This window comes from Coregonus clupeaformis, unplaced genomic scaffold (genome assembly GCF_020615455.1).
Source record: "Coregonus clupeaformis isolate EN_2021a unplaced genomic scaffold, ASM2061545v1 scaf0085, whole genome shotgun sequence".
NCBI lineage: Eukaryota > Metazoa > Chordata > Actinopteri > Salmoniformes > Salmonidae > Coregonus > Coregonus clupeaformis.
This window is the reverse complement of record NW_025533540.1, coordinates 629,949-643,385: the sequence shown is the minus strand read 5'-3', so window position 1 is coordinate 643,385 and position 13,437 is coordinate 629,949. Positions and strand designations below refer to the sequence as shown.

The 13,437-nt window shown below is 47.3% G+C and overlaps 1 protein-coding gene and 1 long non-coding RNA gene across 6 annotated transcripts in view; both read right to left on the bottom strand.

Annotated features, from left to right (window-relative positions):
* Window positions 1-3,212, bottom strand: part of spire1a (spire-type actin nucleation factor 1a) — a 112,344-nt gene extending 109,132 nt beyond the window's left edge. For 3 of the 5 annotated variants that reach the window (XR_005997924.2, XR_005997925.2, XM_041869313.2), the window contains exon 1: window positions 2,308-3,212. Coding sequence is in view for 3 of the 5 variants with exons in the window: in XM_041869313.2 (XP_041725247.1) it covers window positions 2,308-2,659 (352 nt within the window). In the remaining 2 variants the exon portion in view is untranslated. The remainder of the gene's footprint in view (window positions 1-2,307) is intronic. The other 2 variants (XM_041869314.2, XM_041869315.2) reach the window with 1 other exon arrangement.
* Window positions 3,213-6,833: 3,621 nt separating this feature from the next.
* The window catches only part of LOC121555506, a 60,537-nt gene continuing 53,933 nt past the window's right edge, over window positions 6,834-13,437 (bottom strand). The window contains exon 3 of the long non-coding RNA XR_005997929.1: window positions 6,834-6,872. This is a non-coding gene — a long non-coding RNA (uncharacterized LOC121555506). The remainder of the gene's footprint in view (window positions 6,873-13,437) is intronic.

Genomic DNA, 13,437 nt, shown 5'->3' with positions numbered 1-13,437 from the left:
TGAAAAATCTGTCGATGTGCCCTTGAGCAAGGCACTTAACCCTAATTGCTCCTGTAAGTCGCTCTGGATAAGAGCGTCTGCTAAATGACTAAAAATTTAAATTATTGTTATTTTGTTACTTTTTATTTATTTTTAATTGTTTTACTTTAGTTTATTTAGTAAATATTTTATTAAGTATTTATTGAACTGCACTGTTGGTTAAGGGCTTGTAATTAAGCATTTCACACATTAAGGTCTACACCGGTTGTATTCGGCGCATTACCAAATAACATGTGATTTGGATAACACTACACTAACCCTAGTAACATACTGCTGTCGCGTTAACTAAAACAGCTCTACGTGGATAATCCTAAAACTACCCATGGAAAAGGAACCAGGCCTTGAGGCTGTGTGTTCATCAGATCCTCAATGATTTCTTAATGAAATAACGTCTCCAACTGGAGCGGCTTGGTTGGTAGTGGAGTGAGAGCTATTTTCATTCTCCAGAATGATCTCCAGTGGAGCTATGTGGTCATTACGTCACTAGAGCCAGACACACTGAAACACCGGAATAAACTTCAAGGCTGATTTGTCCAATTCCCGCTGGCCTGATTCCGAATGCAAACACTGCCTTATTCTGTATGAAAGCCCTTGCTGTCTGAAAGCCCTTGCTGTCTGAAAGCCCTTGCTGCGACAGTCAGTCAGTATGTCATTGGTCAGACAGGTCTAACGCCCAGTACCTAACACTCTGCTCTGGTAGTAACCTCCTGAACTAGCTAACACTCTGCTCTGGTAGTAACCTCCTGAACTAGCTAACACTCTGCTCTGGTAGTAACCTCCTGAACTAGCTAACACTCTGCTCTGGTAGTAACCTCCTGAACTAGCTAACACTCTGCTCTGGTAGTAACCTCCTGAACTAGCTAACACTCTGCTCTGGTAGTAACCTCCTGAACTAGCTAACACTCTGCTCTGGTAGTAACCTCCTGAACTAGCTAACACTCTGCTCTGGTAGTAACCTCCTGAACTAGCTAACACTCTGCTCTGGTAGTAACCTCCTGAACTAGCTAACACTCTGCTCTGGTAGTAACCTCCTGAACTAGCTAACACTCTGCTCTGGTAGTAACCTCCTGAACTAGCGAGCGCTAGGCATCTTCCGAATAGACCTCACATGTTTTTCATCCCGGCATAATCAGAGGCAGGACAGGCAGACCTTCCTTCCCAAAATACCTAACCGTATAACACAGCAGGAACCGACCACTCAGGCTCTGATCCAGTCAAACAGGAGGGTTGTTTATGACATTTCTGACGTCAGAGAGGTGTGTCGCACATTAACAGAGACTACGCTCTGGATGTGTCGTTAGGCAGGTTAGACAAACCAAACCAGAACACAAAACCCAGCCCGTGTCACATTATTTCTCACCATCTAGATGGGCTCTGGATCTGTGTAGCGACAGTGAGAGAGAGGAGTGGAGGTTGTGTCTTTGGCAGAGGTAGAGGGGGGAGGTGGTTAGGTATTAAGTGCCCAACAGAACGGCGTGAAAAGGAAATCAAGCCCGCTGCGTTACCTACTCAGACATTAAACCACATGCTAGACCGACTACACTAGGCAGTCTATGGCTTTATGCCACAGACTGGAAAACTACACACGGAAGACCACACAGGCAAGCAGCCACTATACCTCTCCGGTTGCATCCCAATAACCTCTCCTTCCTCCCGATGTGTGCACTCGTTCACTACTCCCCACAAATGTAAAAGCATTGTGTATGTATTGGCTAGACTAGATGGAGTTTCCATATACCAGTCATTTCCTTTCAAATCAAAGTCCGGGAAGTGAACAAGTGCACTCTTCGGGAGAAAGGAGAGATTATTGGGATGTAGCCTACCTCTGGCCAAATACCCCTTGAGCATGAGGTCTGTCTGAGTGATGGATCCTGGTCAAAGGCCTTGTTTACAAACATATGATTATGATTTGATTACTAGGCATATTGCAATCAAAAAGTATTTATTATCATTAACAAATCATTTCATTCATACTTCATTAATAGGCATTACTAAGCCAATTTGGCTAAACGAAACAAATATGTAGGCCTAAATACTGTATATTCAAACTCCATGTGAAATCTCAGTAAATTGATAAGGCCTCTGCCACAGTAAAGATGTGAGTCCAATCCAATCTCTGAGAAGCATGGCGTCTCTACATTTTTGTATCCTGACCACTTAGCTATGTTCACTTCAGGTAACCATGCAAATAGGGGAACCTAGACAGCCTTCAAAAAGCCTAGTAGGTCCAAATTGTATTCCGATTTTGACAGACATTGTGTCGTTTACCTGTGCTGTCTTGGTGGTGCAATTTAACTGTTCCATCTCTCAGAATCCGTACATCCCCAGGTCCGTCAATCCTTCTCGCAAAATCCCCAACTGAAGCGCCAGAAGTCTTGGAATTTCTCCTCCGGTGGTTCTGAGCCAAAGTTCTGCAACATTGGTAACAAACAGCCCATCCCTGCTCTTCATTGATCGGCTGGCTGTACAGCGATAAGATTTCCTCCAAGGAAAGCTCCTCTGCTCCATCGGCGATATCCATGTTCACGTCCCCGGCGTTCAGATACTGATTAACGCCGAAATCTTGGAGAAGCGTTGGTGAGATTAACGTTGCGTCCTCTGTCCCCGGCCGTATGGCCATCTTCACACCATTAAAATACAATATTATATCCACTTAAATAGTGGCAGTCGTCGAGAGAGAGAAATATATAGGCGTGAGAAACGCGTCTTGCTACAGCAAAAGAGACGTTCAGCCACGTTGTAACGTCCTTACTCCTCAACGGTCTCATCCACTGATGTATTTTTCTTTTTCTTTTTCTTTTTCCCTTCCTCTTCTTCTGTGGTTTTTATGGCGGACTCCTCCACTGATTCCACGTACAGCGATGTCTTATGGCCGCCAGCAGAGAGGAAGAGGAGAAGCAAGAGGATTTACTCTGCCCAAAATCTGTCCACATGAGATAAGCCTTTTTTTGTATGGAGGTCTATGAGTGTGTCGAATGAGTGTGATGCTTATTTTATCGAATATAAGTTTCGGAATGTTTAGCCTGTTACAAATGTATTGATATAAGTGGATACACGCGGCATTCCGGCAACTTTGAGAAAAACGACTTAGTTGTGCCTGATGTTCACATGCATATCTGCCCTCTCATTGGCTAGAATGGTCCCACCTGATCTCACTTGCCTTCGCTCATTGAGGACATGTATTTCCATTATTAGTGGTCACTCGGCTATCTTGTCAATATAATAGATCATATTTGCCACCAATCATATGGTGCGTTTGTACATTCCCTGTGGAGTGCCAGAGTGCGCTCTGGGCGTTTGTAAATTCATCTCGGAGCGTTCTGACCTCACAATGGCAGCCAAGCACCCGAGCTAACAGGTTAAAGTTGGCTCGCTTGCTAGCTACTGTACTTGCAGACACAAAAAAAGAGAGCACAACTTTTTCAGTCAGAGCATCCAGATTATGGAACAACCTGCCAACCAGTGTGAGAGAGTGCAGTACCTCGGTTAGCTTCAAGGCAAACCTGAAAAGGTGGCTGAAGGTAAACCAGCCATGTGAACATTAAGACATTCTGACTCTTAAGATGTAGGATACCGTAGGACCGAGGGACAGTTAAACTCTGACGTAATATTAGCATTATATTGTCTATTGTATATTTTGATTATTTGTATTTTTATATATATATGTTAATAGTGTGTTATACTGTAGGATTGTATTGATGTATTGATGTTGATTGTTTTCTGCCTAGGGACTCAGATGAAAATTAGCTATCTAGCTCAATCTGGTGCAGTGGCATGGTCCCTGACAAATAAACATAATACATGTTTTTTTGTGTGTTTTTTTTTTTAAACCTCACTCTGAACATTTTACTCACCGCGAGTGGTTTGTCTTTTCAGGATTTTAAACCTCTTGAACATTCTCCCCTAGCAGAGCTGGTTAGTGTTTTTATCAGAATTAAACCTCACTCTGAACATTTTACTCACCCTAGCAGAGCTGGTTAGTGTTTTCATGTTATCAGGAAGGTTTTAAACCTCACTCTGAACATTTTACTCACCCTAGCAGAGCTGGTTAGTGTTTTCATGTTATCAGGAAGGTTTTAAACCTCACTCTGAACATTTTACTCACCCTAGCAGAGCTGGTTAGTGTTTTCATGTTATCAGGAGGGTTGGTGACTGTAACTGTGTTAAGGCAACAATTTCATTCAGTATTTTAGCCGATGTTTACTTACAACTGTCATAACAACCAAGTTTAGGGGCGTTCATAAATTCCTTAATTATTCTGCACAGATATCGACTGCCCCTTTTTTTTTCTTCATTTTAGCAGACGCTCTTATTTACATTTATATCATTTAGCAGACGCTCTTATCCAGAGCGACTTACAAATTGGTGCATTCACCTTATAGCCAGTGGGATAACCACATTTACAATATGTTTTTCTCTTCTTTTTTTGGGGGGGGGGGTATGGGGGGTAGAAGGATTACTTTATCCTATCCCAGGTATTCCTTAATGAGGTGGGGTTTCAAGTGTCTCCGGAAGGTGGTGAGTGACTCCGCTGTCCTGGCGTCGTGAGGGAGCTTGTTCCACCATTGGGGTGCCAGAGCAGCGAACAGTTTTGACTGGGCTGAGCGGGAACTGTGCTTCCACAGAGGTGGGGGCCAGCAGGCCAGAGGTGGATGAACGCAATGCCCTCGTTTGGGTGTAGGGACTGATCAGAGCCTGAAGGTACGGAGGTGCCGTTCCCCTCACAGCTCCATAGGCAAGCACCATGGTCTTGTAGCAGATGCAGGCTTCAACTGGAAGCCAGTGGAGTGTGCGGAGGAGGGGGTGACGTGAGAGAACTTGGGAAGGTTGAACACCAGACGGGCTGCGGCATTCTGGATGAGTTGTAGGGGTTTAATGGCACAGGCAGGGAGCCCAGCCAACAGCGAGTTGCAGTAATCCAGACGGGAGATGACAAGTGCCTGGATTAGGACCTGTGCCGCTTCCTGTGTAAGGCAGGGTCGTACTCTCAGAATGTTGTAGAGCATGAACCTACAGGATCGGGTCACCGCCTTGATGTTAGCGGAGAACGACAGGGTGTTGTCCAGGGTCACGCCAAGGCTCTTCGCACTCTGGGAGGAGGACACAACGGAGTTGTCAACCGTGATGGCGAGATCATGGAACGGGCAGTCCTTCCCCGGGAGGAAGAGCAGCTCCGTCTTGCCAAGGTTCAGCTTGAGGTGGTGATCCGTCATCCACACTGATATGTCTGCCAGACATGCAGAGATGTGATTCGCCACCTGGTTATCAGAAAGGGGAAAGGAGAAGATTAGTTGTGTGTCGTCTGCGTAGCAATGATAGGAGAGGCCATGTGAGGATTGGCTCTGTCATAGTGACTTGGTGTATATCGAGAATAGGAGAGGGCCTAGAACTGAGCCCTGGGGGACACCAGTGGTGAGAGCACGTGGTGCGGAGACAGATTCTCGCCACGCCACTTGGTAGGAGCAACCGGTCAGGTAGGACGCAATCCAAGAGTGAGCCACGCCGGAGATGCCCAGCTCGGAGAGGGTGGAGAGGAGGATCTGATGGTTCACAGTATCAAAGGCAGCAGACAGGTCTAGAAGGACAAGAGCAGAGGAGAGAGAGTTAGCTTTAGCAGTGCGGAGAGCCTCCGTGACACAGAGAAGAGCAGTCTCTGTTGAATGACCAGTCTTGAAACCTGACTGGTTTGGATCAAGAAGGTCATTCTGAGAGAGACAGCAAGAGAGTTGGCTAAAGACGGCACGCTCAAGAGTTTTGGAGAGAAAAGAAAGAAGGGATACTGGTCTGTAGTTGTTATTTTATTTATTTATTATTTTAGTCATTTAGCAGACGCTCTTATCCAGAGCGACTTACAGGAGCAATTAGGGTTAAGTGCCTTGCTTAAGGGCACATCGACAGATTTTTCACCAAGTTGGCTCGGGGATTAGAACCAGCGACCTTTCGGTTACTGGCACAACGCTCTTACCCACTAAGCTACCTGCCGCCTTGTTGACATCGGAGGGATCGAGTGTTGGTTTTTTGAGAAGGGGTGCAACTCTCGCTCTCTTGAAGACGGAAGGGACATAGCCAGCGGTCAAGGATGAGTTGATGAGCGAGGTGAGGTAAGGGAGAATCCCGTCTGGATTACTGCAACTCGCTGTTGGCTGGGCTCCCTGCCTGTGCCATTAAACCCCTACAACTCATCCAGAATGCCGCAGCCCGTCTGGTGTTCAACCTTCCCAAGTTCTCTCATGTCACCCCGCTCCTCCGCACACTCCACTGGCTTCCAGTTGAAGCTCGCATCTGTTACAAGACCATGGTGCTTGCCTATGGAGCTGTGAGGGGAACGGCACCTCCGTACCTTCAGGCTCTGATCAGTCCCTACACCCAAACGAGGGCATTGCGTTCATCCACCTCTGGCCTGCTGGCTCCCCTACCTCTGCGGAAGCATAGTTCCCGCTCAGCCCAGTCAAAACTGTTCGCTGCTCTGGCACCCCAATGGTGGAACAAGCTCCCTCACGACGCCAGGACAGCGGAGTCACTCACCACCTTCCGGAGACATTTGAAACCCCACCTCTTTAAGGAATACCTGGGATAGGATAAAGTAATCCTTCTACCCCCAAAAAAAAAAAATTAAAAAAAAAAAAAAAAAAATTGTAAAGTGGTTATCCCACTGGCTATAGGGTGAATGCACCAATTTGTAAGTCGCTCTGGATAAGAGCGTCTGCTAAATGACGTAAATGTAAATGTAAAATGGAGAAGGTCACCGGAGATGGTCTGCAGAAGACAGGGGGGGATAGGGTCAAGCGGGCAGGTTGTTGGGCGGCCGGCCGTCACAAGTCGCAAGATTTTATCTGGAGAGAGAGGGGAGAAAGAAGTCAAAGCATAGGGTAGGGCAGTGTGAGCAGGACCAGCAGTGTCATTTGACTTAACAAACGAGGATCGGATGTCGTCAACCTTCTTTTCAAAATGGTTGACGAAGTCATCCACAGAGAGGGAGGAGGGGGGAGGGGGAGGAGGATTCAGCAGGGAGGAGAAGGTGGCAAAGAGCTTCCTAGAGTTAGAGGCATATGCTTGGAATTTAGAGATTATCCAGAGCGATTTACAGGAGCAATTAGGGTTAAGTGCCTTGCTTAAGGGCACATCGACATATTTTTCACCTAGTCGGCTCGGGATTAGAACCAGCGACCTTTCGGTTACTGGCACAACGCTCTGACTCACTAAGCTACCTGCCGCACTTGAGCATACTTTTGTGGCGCTTGGCGGCCCCCTGATAACGAGAAGGGCGCAACTGCGGCCCGCAATTCGGGCCGTTCCTGTATGTGGGCATTCCAGCATCTGCAGGAACCCGTCTTTATATTTCTATTGGTCCATTTTTAAGATAGGACAGGCAGGAGGCAGGGGCGCTCCAGTACAGGAGTACAGGAGGTGGCGTTAATCCGATCTGTCATATCCTCACATGGCCTCTCCTATCATTGCTACGCTGACGATACACAACTAATCTTCTCCTTTCCCCCTTCTGATAACCAGGTGGCGAATCGCATCTCTGCATGTCTGGCAGACATATCAGTATGGATGACGGATCACCACCTCAAGCTGAACCCTGGCAAGACGGAGCTGCTCTTCCTCCCGGGGAAGGACTGCCCGTTCCATGATCTCGCCATCACGGTTGACAACTCCGTTGTGTCCTCCTCCCAGAGTGCGAAGAGCCTTGGCGTGACCCTGGACAACACCCTGTCGTTCTCCGCTAACATCAAGGCGGTGACCCGATCCTGCAGGTTCATGCTCTACAACATTCGGAGAGTACGACCCTGCCTTACACAGGAAGCGGCACAGGTCCTAATCCAGGCACTTGTCATCTCCCGTCTGGATTACTGCAACTCGCTGTTGGCTGGCCTCCCTGCCTGTGCCATTAAACCCCCTACAACTCATCCAGAATGCCGCAGCCCGTCTGGTGTTCAACCTTCCCAAGTTCTCTCACGTCACCCCCCTCCTCCGCACACTCCACTGGCTTCCAGTTGAAGCTCGCATCCGTTACAAGACCATGGTGCTTGCCTATGGAGCAGTGAGGGGAACGGCACCTCCGTACCTTCGGGCTCTGATCAGTCCCTACACCCAAACGAGGGCATTGCGTTCATCCACCTCTGGCCTGCTGGCTCCCTTCCTCTGCGGAAGCATAGTTCCCGCTCAGCCCAGTCAAAACTGTTCGCTGCTCTGGCACCCCAATGGTGGAACAAGCTCCCTCACGACGCCAGGACAGCGGAGTCACTCACCACCTTCCGGAGACATTTGAAACCCCACCTCTTTAAGGAATACCTGGGATAGGATAAAGTAATCCTTCTACCCCCCCAAATAAAAAATAAATAAATAAAAAAAAGGTGTAAAGTGGTTTTCCCACTGGCTATAGGGTGAATGCACCAATTTGTAAGTCGCTCTGGATAAGAGCGTCTGCTAAATGACGTAAATGTGCCCTTGAGCAAGGCACTTAACCCTAATTGCTCCTGTAAGTCGCTCTGGATAAGAGCGTCTGCTAAATGACTAAAATGTAAATGTAAAAATGTTAACTCCACAATAATGTTGGACGCCAGCCGCCGATAAACCCCACAGAAGAAGGGGCGAGGCGACAACGGTAGTTAGCTTGCTGTACACCTGTAGACAGTGTCCTTTGTCCCTGCCTGTTGGGTACTGTTTTCCCACAGTTCTGTTAACGACGGCGAGGGCAGGTGTTCGGCAGGCGGGAGTGAAGTGACACTATGTGCTAGTTTAGCTAGTCCGGTGCACAGCAGACGGGAGCGACACCGTGTGCTAGCTAGCTAACTAGCATGCTAGCAGACATGGCTGGCATTATGGGCAGGCCTTAGGGGGCCTGGCCTGCCTTACCGTACCCCCTTGCCCATCCAAATAAAATATTGAAATATTGATCATTTATTTGACTGAGACGCACCCAACAGAAAGACGCATCCGAGTGAGCGAAACAGCGCCCCTCTGTCTCAGTATGTGTAGACCATGTATCTGATGCTGTCTGGACCAAAAGAGTATGGCATGTCATACTATTTCTGGCCAGACAGCATCAGATACATGGTCTACACATACTGAGACAGAGGGGCGCTGTTTAGCTCACTCTGATGCTTTCTTCGGTGATATAGTTTCAGAAGAGAGGAAGAGGCGAAGCGAGAGGGCTCACTCGCCAAATTCTGTCCAGTATAAACCCAATGCGTTTCTATGGGAATAATATGCAGACCTGAGCTTGTCGCCTTTGGGACAAAGGCTACCATTGTTAGTGCGGAGACATGAGCATCTCGTCATTATATACAGAGCTCTGGTTTCAACCTCCTGCAAATTGGAAAGGAAAGTTGGCGGGTGCACTGTTTGGATGTTGGATTGCCCTAAAGTTAATGGATGTTTCGCCAAAATTATATAATTACTCCACTTTATATAAAATAATTCAAACTACTTCACCAGGGACCATGACTTAGCCACAGAGAATCATTAGCTTCTTTAAAAAAATGTTTTGCTGTAGATAGTTTCAAATCACCTGAATGTTTGGGAAGCCCGCGATTTGGGTAGTGCATGTGGCATAGGAGTAGCTGAGTGAGTTGCGTCTGTCAGTGAAAAGCATCAAACAGTGGTCACCAGCCGGTCGCTCTCCAAGGCATTACTAGTTGATCACCAAACATTTCTGTAAATGTAGACATTGTCCTTCGCCCCCGCCTGTCAGGCACCGTTTTCCCGCAGTTCTGTTAACGAAGGTTATGGCAGGCCATCATGAATAAATGTTGCAACTCCTCACTTGTTGCGAAAAAAAAAAACAATTTGGGTTTGTTTTCAGACCTTGTAGGCGGGTTTTCAGGGGTCATTGTTCTAGAAATTTTAGCTAGAGCTGGCAACCCTGCCACCTGCCAAATACCTTTTTCCATAACGTTATCAGGCGATTTAAGAAGGAATATCGTTCGTCATTTTTAACGACTGGGTTTATAACTGCAATTCAACTTTGCCATAGTTTGCTGAGCTAGATGCAGGTAGCCTATAACCCCTGATAGGCCTACGTCACATTTCAGGGAAAAGTCCACAGTGAAACTGATGTTAAATGTGGATAACGACACATTGCGATAGAGCTGTGGCCATGATCACAATTGCATAATAACACAAGGACACAACAACACACGGAGTTATAGGCTATTTATCCAATCCATTTGCCAGCTCCAGCTCAAGTGGCACAAATAGATTTGCAATGACTCCAGTGATATAATTTCAGCATATTTATTGTACTGTATCAAATGGTAGGCTACAGTAGCCTAAAATGTTATAGAAATTAATAGCCTACTTGATGGCCAAACAGATGCAAATGTGGCCCACCATTCTCCACATTTAATGTCATTTTTATTGTCAACTTTTTCCCATAACAGAAGCATGCGAGGGGTTTGCGTAACTTCCATTTCAAATGTCCACTCGGGCAGCGCTCGAGACCCAAGAACTGAGTAAAACCCTTCGCTTGATATTAGAATGTGCAAATGTATCTAAAGAGCTGTAGTGCACCTAAAGTCATTTTCCAATGCTTTGTCGCCGTTATATCAGTTCTAGCGCGTTAATATGTTTTATGGAAAAAGGGGTGTTTCCATAATGACCAATCTAAACAACTGGTAAGAAGTTGTCACAACGTGCGTGCTGCTCTTGTCTTGGTGACTCAGTTGCCTCTGCTACAGCACAACCACAACTCTCAATGTACCCCCAACTCTCAATGTACCCCCCAACTATGTCATCCTCTACCCCCCAACTTAATTACCCCAATGTACCCCATAACCCCCCAATCTCAATCCCAACTCAATGCCCCCACCAGTCACTCAGTAACAGCCTGCTTACTGCCTGATAGTCAGCAGCAGCAGGTCACAGTGAAATACATATTGCTGCGGTGCAACTTAGAAGTATCCCAAAAACCTGCCACATGCGACCAATACATTTTCACCCGCGACATCGTTTTCAAAGTAGCCCAATTTGGCAGGAAAACTACGAATATGGCAACCCTGGCAGGCCGGGGCGAAGTACACTGTCTACCGGTGTTGCTCCCACCAGCTAGCAAGGAGGACTCCGGGAGGCCGAGGGGGGACGTTCATGCAGGAACCAATGGGAAGCTAGAGGGGGGCGTTCCTCCACATGCAGGAATGCCCCGAAATGCAGGCTGCAGTTGCACGCTATTGCTGACAACAGTCAGTCGAGGAAATTTCTGGTTGTGACAACCAATCATATCGCCATCTGCAACCAATAAGTAACCAATAATTGCACTCGCCAACCAATCCGAGACGCCATGGCAACCAAGAAGTAACCAAAAAATTGAAGACTTTTTGCCTGCGCTGCAGACGGCTATATCGTTCCGCTAATACAGGACTATTAAAGGCCCAGTGCACTACTTTTGTGAAGAAATATGTATTTATACTGTATTTATTGTTGGCCCACTTTTACAAATCTTTGAAATATTAGTTTTCTTGTGTAACAACACAGTGGGGCCTAAATGTATTTGTGTGACAGAAATGTAACACAAACAATATCATACATAATTACTAATATAATTTCTATATTGTCTTGTCTTTCTAAGGTCCTGTGGAAAAATTTACTTAAAGAAGACAAATGCTGTTGCTCGTACGGAGCGTTTCAAGACTGGTGGAGGACCCCCAGGTAGACCAGAGACAGATGAGCTGGGGGACTTGTTGACCGGGATCATCGATAGCCAGCAACCCCTGGCAGGTATCCCCGATGTTGACCATTTGGACAGTTCAGATGGGGGACCGTTCCAATCCTCAATCGGTAGGACACATTCATTCAACATGTGCTGTCTCCGGACTGCAGGGAATAAGTAATGCTGTCAGTCATCTCTTGCACTCCCATAATATACTGCTCAAAAAAATAAAGGGAACACTTAAACAACACAATGTAACTCCAAGTCAATCACACTTCTGTGAAATCAAACTGTCCACTTAGGAAGCAACACTGGTTGACAATAAATTTCACATGCTGTTGTGCAAATGGAATAGACAACAGGTGGAAATTATAGGCAATTAGCAAGACACCCCCAATAAAGGAGTGGTTCTGCAGGTGGTGACCACAGACCACTTCTCAGTTTCTATGCTTCCTGGCTGATGTTTTGGTCACTTTTGAATGCTGGCGGTGCTTTCACTCTAGTGGTAGCATGAGACGGAGTCTACAACCCACACAAGTGGCTCAGGTAGTGCAGCTCATCCAGGATGGCACATCAATGCGAGCTGTGGCAAGAAGGTTTGCTGTGTCTGTCAGCGTAGTGTCCAGAGCATGGAGGCGCTACCAGGAGACAGGCCAGTACATCAGGAGACGTGGAGGAGGCCGTAGGAGGGCAACAACCCAGCAGCAGGACCGCTACCTCCGCCTTTGTGCAAGGAGGAGCAGGAGGAGCACTGCCAGAGCCCTGCAAAATGACCTCCAGCAGGCCACAAATGTGCATGTGTCTGCTCAAACGGTCAGAAACAGACTCCATGAGGGTGGTATGAGGGCCCGACGTCCACAGGTGGGGGTTGTGCTTACAGCCCAACACCGTGCAGGACATTTGGCATTTGCCAGAGAACACCAAGATTGGCAAATTCGCCACTGGCGCCCTGTGCTCTTCACAGATGAAAGCAGGTTCACACTGAGCACGTGACAGACGTGACAGAGTCTGGAGACGCCGTGGAGAACGTTCTGCTGCCTGCAACATCCTCCAGCATGACCGGTTTGGCGGTGGGTCAGTCATGGTGTGGGGTGGCATTTCTTTGGGGGCCGCACAGCCCTCCATGTGCTCGCCAGAGATAGCCTGACTGCCATTAGGTACCGAGATGAGATCCTCAGACCCCTTGTGAGACCATATGCTGGTGCGGTTGGCCCTGGGTTCCTCCTAATGCAAGACAATGCTAGACCTCATGTGGCTGGAGTGTGTCAGCAGTTCCTGCAAGAGGAAGGCATTGATGCTATGGACTGGCCCGCCCGTTCCCCAGACCTGAATCCAATTGAGCACATCTGGGACATCATCTCTCGCTCCATCCACCAACGCCACGTTGCACCACAGACTGTCCAGGAGTTGGCGGATGCTTTAGTCCAGGTCTGGGAGGAGATCCATCAGGAGACCATCCGCCACCTCATCAGAAGCATGCCCAGGCGTTGTAGGGAGGTCATACAGGCACGTGGAGGCCACACACACTACTGAGCCTCATTTTGACTTGTTTTAAGGACATTACATCAAAGTTGGATCAGCCTGTAGTGTGGTTTTCCACTTTAATTTTGAGGGTGACTCCAAATCCAGACCTCCATGGGTTGATACATTTGATTTCCATTGATAATTTTTGTGTGATTTTGTTGTCAGCACATTCAACTATGTAAAGAAAAAAGTATTTAATAAGATTATTTCATTCATTCAGATCT